The sequence below is a fragment of the Leuciscus leuciscus genome (assembly GCF_965113295.1).
Source record: "Leuciscus leuciscus genome assembly, chromosome: 3".
Lineage (NCBI taxonomy): Eukaryota > Metazoa > Chordata > Actinopteri > Cypriniformes > Leuciscidae > Leuciscus > Leuciscus leuciscus.
Genome location: NC_138727.1, coordinates 33,143,573 through 33,160,463, shown reverse-complemented (window position 1 = coordinate 33,160,463; position 16,891 = coordinate 33,143,573). Strand labels below are relative to the sequence as shown.

The 16,891-nt window shown below is 40.7% G+C and overlaps 1 protein-coding gene across 1 annotated transcript; it reads right to left on the bottom strand.

Annotated features, from left to right (window-relative positions):
• Nucleotides 1-3,860: 3,860 nt before the first annotated feature.
• LOC309494689 (uncharacterized protein) lies at nucleotides 3,861-5,845 on the bottom strand (the record flags this gene model as incomplete). Its single annotated transcript, XM_082164102.1, has 3 exons — nucleotides 3,861-4,660; nucleotides 4,859-5,493; nucleotides 5,829-5,845. The coding sequence occupies 3 exons, from the start codon at nucleotides 5,843-5,845 to the stop codon at nucleotides 3,861-3,863; spliced, it is 1,452 nt and encodes a 483-aa protein (XP_082020228.1).
• Between the last annotated feature and the right edge of the window lie 11,046 nt (nucleotides 5,846-16,891).

Below are 16,891 nucleotides of genomic sequence, written 5' to 3'. Positions count from 1 at the left end.
CGTCTACGAGACGGCTCTACTCCTCGAAATGGTCAGTGTTTTCGGGCTGGTGCACAGCCCGTGGCGTGTCACCCACAGACTGTGGAGTGACGGAGGTGCTTTCCTTCCTACAAGAGCTGTTGGATAAGGGCAGGGCCCCTTCCACGCTCAAAGTTTATGTGGCGGCTATAGCAGCGTTCTCAGGAACAACGCTTGGTCAGTCAATAGGAAGGAACGAGTTGGTCATCCGCTTCCTTAGAGAAGCTAAGAGACTGAATCCTCCCAGACCCCCCTCAGTCCCCGTATGGGACCTTTCTACGGTTCTGGAAGCCATGAAAGGTGCACCATTCGAGCCTTTACAGTCAATTGATCTGAAACATCTGTCTTTCAAGACTGTGTTTCTGCTGGCTCTCGCTTCAGTGAAGCGCATAGGGGACTTACACGCGCTCTCTGTGAGCGCGACGTGCATGGCATTTGGGCCTAATGACTCAAAAGTTATACTCAAACCTAAGCACGGTTATGTTCCGAAATCCCTCAACACACCGTTTAGGGCGCAGGTTATCTCCCTGTCAGCCCTACCGGTCCCTTACGAGCTTATGTGTCTCGCTCGTCTGTCTTCAGACAGACGGAGCAGCTCTTTGTTTCGTTTAGCGGGCGTTCTAAGGGACTAGCCGCGTCGAAGCAGAGCCTATCCAGATGGATAGTTGACGCTATAGCGCTGGCATATGCCTCCAAGGGCATGCAGTGCCCGCTGGGTGTCAGAGCGCACTCCACGAGAGGCGTGGCCTCTTCGTGGGCCTGGTCAAGTGGGATTGCCTTGCAAGATATTTGTACGGCGACAGGCTGGGCCTCCCCGTCTACATTTATAAGGTTCTACAACCTAGAGGTTCCCGCCCTGCAGGCCAGGCGGCTGTCGGTCTAAGTTAGTATTATCTGACTTGATGCTATCAACTCAGAATGCTGCGTCTGCTGAGCACAGCTCAATGATCGACAGTGGAAAGCAGTAGCACGAGACGTGCCTGGGCAAACTGTGTAAGACCCACATTTTCCCATCAGTTCAGGCCGTACCCCGCCCTGTCTGTATGATGAAATTCGCGTCTAAGCGACGCTACCATATGTGGAAGAGCGCGGCTTCGCCCCTCCCTCTTCCCGGACTCCCTGTGAGTTCCCTGGGTGATTGTGCACTATATGAACCCCGGGCCTTTCGCCCTTGGGTCTTTGGTGTCAGATCTCAGCATGCACGGCGTTTTGCATTGGGTCCCCTAGCGTAAGATATCTTACGCAGTACGAGAGACCTCTCGTAAGAGAACGTACTCGGTTACTAACGTAACCTCGGTTCTCTCTAGAAGAGGGAACGAGTACTGCGTATCTTGCCGTGCATGCACACGCTCTGGTTGCTTCGATGATGAAAAACCAGATAATAGCTGCCTGCGAGCGGTATTTATAGGCCTAGACCACGCCCGTTTCGGCGGGACGTGACGCAGCGAGCGCAAAGCACCCTGATTGGGTCTGGCGTCACGCCAGGCCTCGCTCGATAGGCTGCTGCAGTTGCCGCAGAGCAGCCAATAGGCGCGCGAGCTGCCTCGCCTATGTCTGCATGCTGCCGCAACGCGTTTTGCATTATTAAAAATTAAGGATAATTTTTGGCTTCAATATCTCGCGGAAAAAGGATTTTCCCCTAGCGTAAGATATCTTACGCAGTACTCGTTCCCTCTTCTTGAGAGAACCGAGTTTACGTTAGTAACCGAGTATGTTTTCATCATGAATGTTTGTCCAATAAATTCTAATAAGCTTTACGCTTTGTTACTTTTTATATGAAACAAAGTCTCAGCTTTCAAATCCTGTCCTTGTTGTTATGAAATTCAATAAATAAATACCATTTTGGCAATCTTTAACGTGCCAAAATCCACATGAACTGATCATCTCTTCCTCTTTACTGCGTTACAGCAAAAAATAGACAAGAATAAACATCTCGGGATATGTTGAAAGATACAGTACAACTTACTGAAATCCGTAACGTCTCATGTAATCCCTTAATCAGTGTTTCAACCACGGAAATACATCAGTAAAACAGCATATAAACAATATGGGGTGGGAATTACAGTCACAAGTTAAATAGATCACCCTCAGTGTAATGTAAAAATGGCGGACAGCCTTCAGATTTTTCCATAACTGCAAAGAAAAAAAATCTGTAAACAACGAAAAAATTTTGGTTAACTCTGCTCAAAACTCTCCAGTTAGTTAACATTATAACAAAGCATATCTTGGTTTTGTGATATATAGCAAAACCAATGTTACTCATGTATGAAGCAGAAACAACGCAACCTCGGCATCTGTTTTCAGGCCTTCTTCTTAGGTCTCTCCATTGCTGGAAAGCTTTTCTAATATTAAAGTGGGTCACATCTCACGATTTTTACACCACTAAAAGAAGCACCAAGTAAAAATGAAGTGAAAGTGCATGAGTTATTAAAATAAAGTCATAAACAAGAATGAAAGCTCAGAGATCTGTTGATTTTAATTGCATAAGCTTCAAACGAGCGATTGCTGAGACTTTGATCTATTTCTCTGTTTATATTTGAGTTCATGTCAGTTGTACAGATGTGGAACTGGACACTAAATTTGATGCAGTGAGATAGACAAATCATGTTTTGTGTGAAAGTGTGCAAACATCATAGCACTCAAGAAACCCTTATTACTTCAGAATATGACTTTGCTGTTACAAGTTGTGATAAAAGGGTTAGGCTCTTACTTGTACGGGATATAAAATATTGCCCTCACCACACATCACCTCTTGGCTAAATGTATTTTGAGGTCTATTTGCATGCAGAGGAGAATAGCATGATAAATGTGTGTTGAATGAGAATAAAAAGGGTTTATGTTATTTTTGATGTTTATTAACATCTGTTTACTTTCTTCTGTGAATCATTTTGAATGAATGAATTAATGTCTGGGAAGAAAAGAAATTGCCTAAAATATACAAACAATATAACAAATAAACAAATACACCTGAACAAATAATCCTGAATCAAAAAGTAAAAGTAAATCCACTTTTAAGTTGAAAGTAAAATAATTAGAGATTAAATTGTATTATTAATTATTTTTAATTGTTGAGTTAATTGTTAATTATCAGATAAGTAGTTCATGTAGATTTAAATATGGACTAAATATAGACTTGAAATAAAATATATTTTTCAATTGGTATTGTATTGCATGGTATTTCCAACTATTCAATGCAATTAACATATTGAGTAAATGTATAATGTTTGTTAAAGACATATCTCTAGAGATATTTAATTTATGTTGCAGTATCATGTAAAGATTTTCCCTCAAAATATTATTGGATTAATTGTGCCGGAATAAAAAAAGAAAGAAAGAAAATCATCTTTATTGGAGAAATTAGTAAATTCTGCACTGCTAGTTTCACCAAACAGAACTGAAAAAATAATGACAGGTTCTCTAACACTCCTCCCATCAATCTGCCATCAATCAGCAAAACAGAGTGGCCTGTCCTAAACTCACACTATCGGTTGAGCCATTGTTGCTGTACAGCTCAAACTGTTAATGCTCAAACACAGAAGAGCGTTTTTGGCACCACAGAGCTTAAGTGTTTACACTTTTTAGGGTAAATCAATGTGTCTCTGCACATTAGGCCAGGATAGAACAAAGTACATTTACATTTACATTTAGTCATTTAGCAGACGCCTTTATCCAAGGCGACTTACAAATTAGGACTAAATTCAGCGAGTCATCATAAAGAGGCAAGAGCAACAACAACGCAGGAAGTGCTCAAAATACGAAGTTCAGGTATTATTCAGAGTAGCATAAGCCTGATAAGTGGTGTTTCGATGTGTGGTGTTTTTTTTTTGTTTGTTTTTTTTTCTCTATAAGGTTAAGTGCTCACGGAAAAGATTGGTTTTCAGCTGTTTTTTGAATGTTGTCAGGGATTCTGCATTCCGGATGAGGGTGGGGAGAGCGTTCCACCAGCATGGAACTGTGAATGAGAATGTTCTGGAAAGTGATTTTGTGGCTTTCTGTGATGGAACCACGAGACGTCGCTCGTTGACCGATCGTAGGTGTCTGGTAGGGATGTAGACTCGTAGGAGTGAGTGAAAGTAGGAGGGAGCTGAGCCTGTGATAGTTCTGTAAGCAAGCGTCAGTGCCTTGAACTTGATGCGAGCAGCTAGAGGTAGCCAGTGCAGAGAGATGAACAGAGGAGTGACGTGGGCCCTCTTGGGCTCGTTGAAGACAAGACGAGCTGCAGCATTCTGGATCATCTGTAGGGGTTTGGTCGCACATGCTGGGAGTCCAGCCAGAAGGGCATTGCAGTAGTCAAGCCTAGAGATGACCAGGGCCTGGACGATAAGTTGTGTTGCATGCTCAGTTAGGAAAGGCCTGATCTTCCTGATGTTGTGCAGTGCAAACCTGCATGATCGAGCTGTCTTTGAAATGTGATCTGTGAAGGTCAGCTGGTCATCAAACGTTACTCCAAGATTTCTGACCGATCTTGATGGGGTGATTAATGATGACTCTAGCTGGATGGTGAAGCCGTGCTGTAGAGATGGATTGGCAGGGAGGACGAGAAGCTCAGTCTTTGCCAGGTTGAGCTGCAGGTGATGTTCCTTCATCCATGTGGAGATGTCCGCCAGACAGCTTGAGACCCGTGCAGCTACTGTGGGATCATCTGGTTGAAAGGAGAGGAAGAGCTGTGTGTCATCAGCATAGCAGTGGTAGGAAAAACCGTGTGCCTGTATGATGTGTCCCAGTGATGTGGTGTAGATGGAGAAGAGGAGGGGACCAAGAACTGAACCCTGGGGAACCCCTGTGGTCAGCTGATGTGCTCTGGATACCTCACCTCTCCATGCGACCTTGAAGGACCTACCTGTGAGATAGGACTCAAACCAGTGGAGTGAAGTTTCTGTGATGCCCAGTGATGAGAGGGTGGACAGAAGGATCTGATGATTCACCGTGTCGAAGGCAGCAGACAGATCCAGGAGAATGAGGACTGAAGATTTGGAAGCAGCTTTTGCGATCCGTAGGGCTTCTGTGACTGACAGTAATGCAGTCTCAGTTGAATGTCCTTTCTTGAAGCCAGATTGGTTGACATCCAGCTGGTTGTTTAGAGACAAGAAGGATGTTAGTTGGTTGAAGACAGCTCTTTCAAGTGTCTTCGCAATGAATGGTAGGAGAGAGATAGGTCTGTAATTCTCTACAAATGATGTGTTTAGCTTTGATTTTTTGAGCAATGGAGTAACCCGAGCCTGCTTGAATGCTGTAGGGAAGGTGCCAGTGTGGAGGGATGAGTTGATGATGTGTGTGAGTGATGGTAGAAGTGTGGGAGAGATGGCTTGTAGAAGGTGTGAGGGGATGGGGTCAAGCGGGCAGGTGGTAGGGTGACTGGAGAGGAGAAGTGTAGATACTTCTTCCTCGGTTAGCGAAGAAAAGGAGGACAGAGGGGTATTGGCTGTGGAAGGGGTCGGTCTGGGTTCCTGTGTGTGTGGAGCTGAGAACTGACTGCTGAAATACAATACATAAATACAAAAGTATTTATGTATCTGGAAAATCTTTAAATTAGATGCGGAATAGATTATGTATTCTGTCTTGATATGTGTCAAAATATCAAGGTGTACCAAAAAGCATGGTGATTAAAGCAAAAATTAAAACATGATGGTCTTTTAAAAGTTAACCACTTTACTGGAAAAAAATAAAATAATAATTGCCATCTTGTCTTAGAGGACACAAAGTACCCACACTGTGAATTATAGATGAGGCTGCAGAAGCCACTGGCCTGAAGAGTAATGGGGGACCTAATCAGTGAGGACAAATAAAAGAGAGGAGATAACCCTACTCACTAAAGGGACTGACACATGTCCAAGCATTACATCCAATTCATTCTGTCCCACATTTGGTCTCTACTAATAGTGCTGATTGTAAGCTGATTGGCTGCTTCTGTTGTCTGGACATGCCAATGTTGTAGGCATGCTGCCATGAGACAGAGAACGTCTAGCGTGACAACTAGTGTTCCAACACCTCCTGGACTGCTCATCGCTATGCTGTGGGTAATGAATAGGCTCACACAAAATCTGCACCCACAGAACTCTACAGCATGATCTCCAGATTTTCACTAAATTACACTTTTCTTGTTCGTTTGAAATGTTATTAAATATTTTGAAAAATGTGATCTTTAAGATACCATTATGCAGTTAACATTTATTTAACACATTTAATCATCTACAGTAAATTCATTCAGCTGAATTCCACAGATACACAATACTGTAAGTGCAGAAAATGCAACAAAAAAGAGAGAAATTGAAAAAGTGTCCTCTATCATAATATTTTTTTTTTCTTTCAAGACATGAATATATTTGTTTTCGTGTGGCATAATTATTTTTCTTTTTACTTTAAACAAATGTCGACATGGAGTTGAAGGTGTTTGGTGAGGAAATCTCATTCACAGGACTTCCATGTTTGGTGGTTTTATGCCTCAACGTTTTTCACTTGATACGCAGCTTCACTTGATAAGCAGCTGCACAGCATGGTGTCTGCTCTCAGTTCCTTCCTGAATACCAGAATTTTGAAAAAAGGGAAAACATCCTTAAAGAAAGAAAATATACAATAGAAAAACAACCAACTATACATAGACGAGTATGGCCAATGACCTGAATAAAATACAGGGCTTAAATAAACAGATAAACAAAATATCGAAATGAACCACAGGCGTAACTGTTAATCAAAGAATGAGAAACCATAGAAATGAACTCAAATGAAGGAAACAGAACTAAACATGTGCAAAACCCACCCAAACAGATGCAAAAAACTGATTATCCCTTATAGTTATGTAAGGACCCAATGACAGAATCCAACGGCATGTGCGAGTGCATAATGAGTGTAGGTCTTTTCAGATTTACTGAAATCTGTACAGATTTCTTCTTTGAGGTTCCCTTCATTTAGTAAAGTTAAATTTTATTTTGACTTAAGCTCCGCTCTTAATCTGACTCCAATCTCAAATGATTACATTTATACTTTGTTTCTAATAAGGAAATAATCATAAATATTATTAATATATTATTTTAGATATTTTATTTATCCTCGGTATCCCATACTTTCAATTATTCGTTTCTTAGGGACCTGATGTCGCACAGGGTCTCGCGCTGGCCAGGTCGTGGACCTCACTGACACAAACTTGTAAGTTCTGATCTTAGTTAGTAGTGCAGCAGATTAATGGCATATTTCAAGAGAATCGTTCAAATTGGTATACAAGCATGAAATTTGGCACAGATACTCTCTAAGGGTCACTTTTTGGGAAAAAGGCGTTGGCCACCCACAAATTCAACATGGCAGCCATTTTTTCAAGATGGCCGCTATTTCTGTCAAATGCTCATTATGTCAATCGTTCAAACAGTGATGTAGGCATAACATTTTGTGAAAATACTCTCTTCAGAATGTTTTTTTGGAAAACGGTGCTTGTCCCTCAAAAATTCAAGATGGCAACCATTTTTCAAGATGGCCACCATTTCTCTTGAATCCTTACATCTTTTTTTTTCAAATGGTGATGCTATCATGAAATTTGGAACAAATATTCTTCAAGGAACATTAACATGGAATTGTCGACTTCGGTTCAACAACACAAAGTTACTTTGTGCCCAGATGCAACAATCCGATACTCAATGTAGTGAGACAGATGAAGGCCAAACAAAGCGTGGCAGAACCATGATGCAGAAAAGTCTAGATGATCAGATTTGCTTTCTTTGTGATAACATATCTCCTGAATCTGACCTACGTCAGGTAATGACAATGCACCTGGATTACAGACTACATGAATGTGCACAAACACTGAATCATGGTAAATTATTGTCTCAACTAAGTTTTGCTGATGCCATTGCACAGGAGCTGAAATACCATAATTTGTGTCTCATTCATCTTTACAGAGAAAAACTCCACCTCAGAAGGCTTGAGAAAGAGTCACAGAGTGAAATAGTTCAACCAGCCATCTTTCCTATGGCTCTTTCTGAACTGGTCACCTATATTGTTGAAACCAGTCTCAATTTAGGGATGGCTGACGCGAAACAGTCGTTCCGAAGCTTTGCGAGATCCCGAAGCGCAGATGTTTCGAAACACTGATCCGAAGCGTGATTCAAAACACCCATGTCACGTGACTATGGCCAAACGAAGCCTCGAAGTGTTTCACTAAGTGTTTCATCAGGTGTGGTCCGCCGAATCAGCGTTTGATTGACACGGTTGGGAACAGACCACACAATCGCGCACATCTGTATAAAAGTGAAATCAACGCATATTGACCTCGTGGGTTTTTGTGAGAGGAGTTTGATTTTGAGATCGCGGATTTTTGGTGATATAGTGACATAGTGCAATTTGATTAGTTATAGGCTATTTAGGCTTACATTTAAATGTACACAACACATTGACTGATAGGCTAGAGACAGACAGAGTGTATACACATTAATAGATACATAGATATAAATATATATAGCAAGCTAGATTAATAGATAGATACATAGATAGATAGATACATAAATACATATATAGATTATTATAGATAAATATATAGATACATAGATAGATTATATATAGATACATATCTAGGTACAGATACATAGATTCATATAGATAGATTTGGATAGATAGATAGATAGATAGATAGATAGATAGATAGATAGATAGATAGATAGATAGATAAAATGGAGGCTCCCCAGAAGAGATGCCGTACATCTGTGGTGTGGGAGCATTTCCGTTTAGAAACCCCAAATAAAGTGAGATGTGTGTATTGTGATCGGCAGCTAGCCTACTGCAACAACACATCATCCATGATTTGAGGAGAATTAGAAATTTGCGTATTTGCCCAGAACTCATGATCCACTAACTTACTGGAAAGAGAGAGCAGTAATATTTCCTCATTTGTATGTCCTAGCTAAAAAATATTATCTGAAAGAAGAAATATTTCTGAAATAATAAGAAATAATTAAAAAGAAATTATCTGAAAAAAAAGAAGTTGGCTAAGTCCTTCCACAGCAGAGAAATTAATATTTTTTAATACAAATCTCTAAAAAAGAGACATTGTGGCTTGATTTCTTTTATTAATATTCATTTTGCAGGACCAAAATAACATTATGCACAGTGAGGAGCCTATAGGTTACAAGCTTCACATATTAGAAAAATACAATAATAAAAAAAAAAAAACATTTTTTAATGGCTCGTCAAGGTTGTTTCAGATCAACACCTGCAAGTGACCACTAGGTGTCACCGTTGAGACGGGTGTCGGATTGATTCGAAGCCTCGAAACAATATGGCCCATTTGGTTCAACTGTTTCATTGCTTCACGAAGCCTCGATCTGCCCACCACTATCTCAATTCTGATGGTCCTTCATCAACAAAGCAGACATTATGACTATTTGACAGAAATGGTGGCCATCTTGAAAATGGTCGCCATCCTGAATTTTTGAGTGGCACATAACTTTTTCCAAAAGAGTGTTCCTTGAAGAGTATTTCTGCCTAATTTTATGCTTGCATCACCATTTGAACAATTGAAATAATATTCGACAGGAACGGTGGCCATCTTTAAAAATGGTGGCCATCTTGAATTTTTGAGGGACAAGCATCTTTTTCCATTAACATGTCCTTTAGAGAGTATTTGTATCAAATTGTATGCTTGGATCACTGTTTGAATAATTGATATAATAAGCATTGAATAGCAATTGCGGCCATCTTGAAAAATGGCCGCCATATTGCATTTTTGAGTGGCCAACGCCTTTTTCCAAAATAGTGGCCCTTAGGGAGTATCTGTGCCAAATTTCATGCTTGTATACCAAAGTGAACGATTTTTTTTTTACTAATCTGCTGCACTAGAGGGTGCAGGGTTTACTAATACATTTGTGTCGACTGCTCCATGCTTGTTCATACAAAAATGTAGATTTCTTAGTCACAATGCTGCAACTCACCAAATCAGTGATAGACAGAAGTCAAAAGGTCTCACATGAAGTGCCTCATCCTCCTTTCATTGGATCTTTAGTTTGACCTATCCTGTACTCAGATTTGTTGATACACCAGACTCCACTTAATCTACTGGTCATTATGATTTCAGAAGAATACAGTATAAATATAACATTTTATTCATCAAGTTGTAGCAATACAGATATTTTTTTGTACTGCCCCTTTAAGTACTTTCATTTTCTGACACCTGGCAGGATTGGAGGAGAGGAAAATTAACGACGGAAATGAGTATATAGGGGCATGGTTTAAAGAGTATAGGCGCGGTCATGTTCAACTGAAGAGTTTGTGCGCTACTTTCCTGTTGGAGGCAGTCATTGCGGGTGGATTTCGTGAGAAAAGTGTGTGTTTTCGGGCATCGTGGAGAGGAGGTAGTGCTGCTTGGTTAGCCTCTCGCTAGCGGATTTGTCCTTTGGTCTTTCTCAAGTTTTGAATCGGACTGGTGTTTTGCACCGTACATTTTTGAGACAGGTGACAAACCGGTGGCTTGGTGGAGCAGGGACAAAGATAGGAGCAAGACGGGCTGACGCTGCCGATGTTCCCGAGTCACTCTTGACTACCCGTGCTTCCAACTTGGTCAGTGTTGCTATATTCTCAAACCCGAAATTGATTCGTACACACACGCACACAGCACTCAGTGCCGCAGATTTGACGAGTGCTAGTTTTTCTCTTGTTTTGTTTTTTCTCTTTTTTCTTTCTCTCTATTTTTTTAACTTGAAGATATATTGCTACAGTGATTTAAAGAGTGTTGATTTTTCTCTTGTTTATTCTTCTATTATTTTTTGAAGTAAATTGTGTTGATAAAAGATTAACTTGTATATCTTATTAAAGAAAGTTGCATAGAATTTAACAAACAGTTGTAGAGTATATGTATAAGTAAACTTTAACCCGCTAAAGAGTATGTGTCCCTGGTAGCATTTAACATAATCCAGCAAAGTACACACTACAATGCATTGGCAAAGCTTTGTCTTATTGTGTTCATGGCAAGTCTAAACCCACAGTGAATGTCCTGAAGCATATACTAGTGTAGTGTGTGGCAGGTGATGACAAAAACCGTCACAGAACATTACGAACCCATCACATTCTCACTATGGCTCATTGGCTTGCCGCTGTGCACTCTTGAACCCTCTTACAGCTGATGTGTTATAAGAGGGTTAGAGAAGTTTGATTTATCTCACATGCTTCAAGTCCCAAACACTATTGTTTAATCATTTCCCGTTCCTCTCTCTCTTTTTCTCTCCGTGATTGTCGCTTACCTTTACTGACTTGTTTAATTCAATTGACCAGAAACATAATGTCATAGCACATTCCTTTGCATCTGGTATGAAAAGGGTTCAAAATGTGTTACCTAGGTTAAAAATAGAATGACATATCTTATTAATCCCCAACTAAATGTAGATGCACTACAAACACTAATCATAATTTATATAGAAATGTATAGACCCTATTGTGTATTTTCACCAGGATTTTTTTTTATTTTTTATATTTTCATCAATAAATGTACAGATTTCAATTTGATCGAGCCTGCCATCACACCCGAGCCTGAGGGGACCTCTTCAAACCAGGTGTGCGAGCCAGTTGACTCATCCATCAACGTGAGAAATCCTCGTGGAATACGAGGGAATGGAAGCGAGCCCCTTCCACCCTTCCGCCATTGAGAGAGAGTACTGCCTGGGCCTTATGGACAGTTTGTGCGTGTGCGGAGAGTCACATTATCTGTGCCCCTTGATCTCATCAGAACCTCTCTCACCACCTCTCCAAACTACCCTTATGGACTTATTTTGTTTCGTCAGTCGCTGTGTCATTCTCCAGTCTCCCCTTCAGCCCTCATCCACTCCTGCCACCCAATCATCACTACCTCCCATCAGTCCCTCAGATTCACCTCAGCCTCAGTGGCACGGCTAGACCTCGGATGCGCTGGGAGCCAACTCCTCCTGGATATCAGAAACTCGTGGCTCTGCCTCCAGCCTCTGATTGCTCCGCTCTACCTCGACCCGTCGCCCCTGGCTCCTGTGCCTCCACTTATACCTCCCTTGGGCTCCAAAGTGGACCATCAGCCATTCATCCTCATCGGGCTCCCTCGGAACGTCGGCTCCGCCTGGGTCAGACACCGCCATGCCTCCGTTGCAGACTTGCGGGCAGTTCGCTGCTCTTCGGCCCTCCACCCCTTCAGCTCTAGCAAGCTCTGCCCTCCCTCAGGCTCCGCCTCCATCCTCCATTCTCGGTCACTCCAGCTCCATATCTGCCCCCACCTCGGGGGGTTGTCGTTGCAGCTCCGCCAGGGTCGACTAGGTCTTCGGTGTTTCTCCACCCCATCAGCTTCCGTCTGTGCGGTGAGCGCCACCTCCATCACGCCGTCGCCTCCAGTCGTTCCCAAGGTGATGTCGAGACTCTTTGCACCATGGCTCCTCCCTCCAGCGCCGCCGCCATGGAGCTCAGTCCTGGTTGTGGCCTGGGTTTCAATTTGCACACCCCTGTTCAAAGCCATCCCCTGGAAGTCATCCACCATCCTCACCACCCTGGACTGTCCGGTTATTCATCCCCCTCCTGGATCTTCGCCCTCCACCAAAGCCTCCTCCAGTCTACCTGTTCTCACCATTCCTTCACCCACTCCTCTCCAACTACTTGCCTTCTCCTCCTCAGTCCCCAAAGCCCCCACCCACCTTCCCTCATCCTTTGTTGCGATGTGAGGTTGCCCTTCCAGGAGGGGGCGTACTGTCACAGTTTCCCTTTGTTTGGATTGTGTTCATTTTGCACTGTCCATCTGACGTCATGGACACTATTGTGATTTGTTATTCAGTTCAGGTGTGTGTCTTTAATGACCCTTATTTACCTGTGTATTTAAGTTCCCTTGTTTCAGTTTGATTTACCTTTGGAATTGTTAAAAGACTGCCTTTTGCCTTCATCATCGTGTTCGTGTGTATTCTACAACACATCAGTGTGACAATATATATGTATATATGTATGATATACATTCATTATCATTCATTTTCATTGTACACTCTATATGATGATCAAGGTTGGATTCATCTGTCATATGAATGATTGCTTTCTCCTGTAAAATACAACAACACCTTCATGAGACGAGATATCATATAGAATAAAAATAAACAAGATCATTGACCAAAATTCTGTTTATGATGCATTTTAAACAATATATTTGCAAACTTTTCCTTTAGACTTTGCAGTTTGATTCCATATAGAATAGTATTAAAGGTCCCATGACATGACATTTCCACTTTCTGAGGTTTTTTTAACATTAATATGAGTTCCCCTAGCCTGTATATGGTCCCCAAGTTTCAAAAAAATTTTAATCGGTGTAAATCGAGCTTTTGCTATTTTTCTCTGCCTTTGAGAAAATGGAAGCTCAACCGGGCTGATCTTGAATCTCCTCCTTATGACGTCATTAGGAGAAATGTTACCTCCCCTTTCTCTGCTTTGCCCGCCCAGAGAATATTTCTCGCCCATGAGAAAATGAGCTAGGAAGTAGAGCGCGCGCACGCGATTTTAGTTTGTCCACGAGAGAGATATCATGGCTTTTGAGCGAGCGAAGCATAATAATTGCTCAATAATTGGATGTACAAATGAACATCGAATGGTCAATACAGAGCTGGGCTTGCTGAACGTCGGACAAGTAAGTCAACAAATTATATATAAGTGTGTTGCTTTACTGTTTATGGTTACCTAGCTTGTTACACGTAGAATGTGGCTGTCACATTAGCTATGCAGTTACTTGCGCTAATGTAAAGTAGACAGCATCAAGTTACACACACTGTAACGCGAGTGTTGTACATTTCTTTGTTATTTGGATAACCGTTTTCCTGTTGGTTATATGGCGCACGCGATATCCGCATTTCAAGATCGCAGAGCTTGATGTAATTGTAATAAGATAAATTACAGACGTTACAGATCTCTCATGAAAAGGCAACAGTAGGTTCGCGTTAGCTACATGATAATAACTGTAAACCATCCGAATAAAGTACCGTATCCAGACATAATATTTAAAACTAACCATTCGGAAACGTCCTGCTGGAGCCGCTGAGTTGCAACTTCTTCATTCGTTGCTTCTCCATCTGGTCAGATTCTGGGTCAAACTTAAATGCTTGGAATGACTGCGTGTCTTCGTGCCATTGCAATATATCCAAGCGCAAGATGGTCAACGCCACACCCACCCTCCACCTTGCGCCGCCTTTCTCCTCCTCATTAGCATTTAAAGCTACAGACACCGAAACGGCCCGTCTGAAGGAAGCTCATTCTGGGACTGGCTTGTAGTGGCTATAATTCTGCACAGAGGCTGAATTTTTGGAAAGAGATTTCAGATACAGTACTAAGGACCACTAAGGACTATATTAAAGCCTACAAAAAGTAGCATGTCATGGGACCTTTAACATAGTGACACTGTACAAATACATATTTAGTACACTTTGCACAGTTGATATCAGCTGATGTATATGTCCTACCTGTAGTATGTTAATTCTATAAATAATATCTGTCCAGTTTTATTTGGACAATAAATTGATCTTGTGTGCTCTGTAAATAAAAAAAAGTGTGAGCTACGCTCTTGGCTTCTCTTTTTTGCTGTCCAAATAAAGTTGTCAGCACTTCTCTATGCAGTCCTCAGAGGGCAAGATTTATGGAATAATCCACTTTACTCCAGATATCCTTATCGTCCTTCCAGTGCTTCCTAGGCTCAAGGCTTACTCTTCTTCCACAGAGCTTAGAAAGGAGTGAGGGTTGAGGAGATTGCGAAGAGAGCTGGTCAAAACTAAATGAATTAGAATAAAATATCTGTCAGCATTTTTGTCTATTGTTTTTTCATGAGATATGAGATATGTAGAGAAAAAAATAAATGTAGAGAAAAAATTATATTCGGGTAAGAGAAAATTAATACAATGTGCATCTTCAGCAAATATGGGTAATTTAGAGGGTATTGTGGCCTTCATGATTTGACTTTGTTCAGTTAAGAATATAAAACAATAGGACAGACAGAATGATAAAAAAAAAAAGACTGAGATCTACTCTTTCCACTCTAAACTACAACGTGTCAATATGTCAATATAGTCTGATCCCACTGTCCTATTAAACTTTCTGAAGCTTTGAATTACCAACACAATAAACTACCTGGGAAATAAGTTATCAATGTTATTTTTAGACACAACTCAACATGACTAAGAACAACTCAATGTCAGTTCGCACAGGGACGTTTCTAGGTTTTAAAAACATCAGGGGCTGAGCCCGAAACATCAGGTGCTGGGGATGGGTAATAGGATAAAATGATTCGATACAGAGAATAATGTATATTGTAGGCCTATATGCAGGGGGCAGACTGGTTAAAAAATTGAGCCATGGCACTGTAGCCACACCAGCCCACCTTACCACACAGACACACGCATAAAAATATGAGGTAGTTAGGGGGGTTCGGGGGCATGCTCCCCCGTGAAAATTTGGATTTCTCAGACCTACATTATGTGCATTTTAAGGTGTTTGAAGACCAAACAAATTTGACAACAATAGCTTTAAAAGCATGTCAGTGGGCATTAAAATAAATTATTTGTCAAGCAGATAACATATTCTTAAACATGAGAATGAGGATAAAAGTTGAAATGAATGATCCACACTACAAAATGGAAAATCAAAATGTTTCTGCTTATTGTTGACAATACACAATCACATATTCCAAACAGGAATGGCCTTAAATGAGAAATCTTTCAAGGATTATTTTGCATAGATGTTACATTTCAATCAAACACCAGTGCAATATTTTTGTGTCCAGAGGCAAATTAGCAATTTATATATTAGCATTAAAGGTTGGTTTCAGCAACTTGTTTCTTTCTTGAGTTAATTAATGTTTTTGGCACTAATCAGTTCAATTGAATTTCAATTGTTCACTCATAAAGACAGTCACTTGTCACCACCTACTGGCTTAATGATGCAAGTTGCACAAACACAGACAAGTGGAGTGATACAAACGGTGAAAAGGCTGATACTGGTGAAATATTCGAACACATTCGAGGACCATACAATATATATATACATATATATATATATATATATATATAGGCTACATATCAGAGTTAAATAGGAATACATTGTAATAATGTTAATCAAGCAGACTAAATCACTATTTAAGACTATTTAATTCACAATAAAAATACAATATAACTTAAAACAAAGTCAAGCTCATTATACAAAGTAAATAATATTACAGATCTAGACAAATTGGGTTGCTTATAGTTAAAATAATGTCATGAACGATCATTTAGGCTTGATGTATTTTTTCAAATTTTGGTCACAAAATATATATATTTTTATGACACGAGTCAGTTTTGATGACTTTGCAATATTGATAAAATGTTAGAATATTAATAATGAAAAATGAGTAGGGCTACGCCAAAATGTGTAACATTTATGTAGCCTACAAAATCGGCTACAGTGAGGAAAATAAGTATTTGAACACCCTGCTATTTTGCAAGTTCTCCCACTTGGAAATCATGGAGGGGTCTGAAATTGTCATCGTAGGTGCATGTCCACTGTGAGAGACATAATCTAAAAAAAAAAATCCAGAAATCACAATATATGATTTTTTAACTATTTATTTGTATGATACAGATGCAAATAAGTATTTGAACACCTGTCTATCAGCTAGAATTCTGACCCTCAAAGACCTGTTAGTCTGCCTTTAAAATGTCCACCTCCACTCCATTTATTATCCTAAATTAGATGTACCTGTTTGAGGTCGTTAGCTGCATAAAGACACCTGTCCACCCCATACAATCAGTAAGAATCCAACTACTAACATGGCCAAGACCAAAGAGCTGTCCAAAGACACTAGAGACAAAATTGTACACCTCCACAAGGCTGGAAAGGGCTACGGGGGAAATTGCCAAGCAGCTTGGTGAAAAAAGGTCCACTG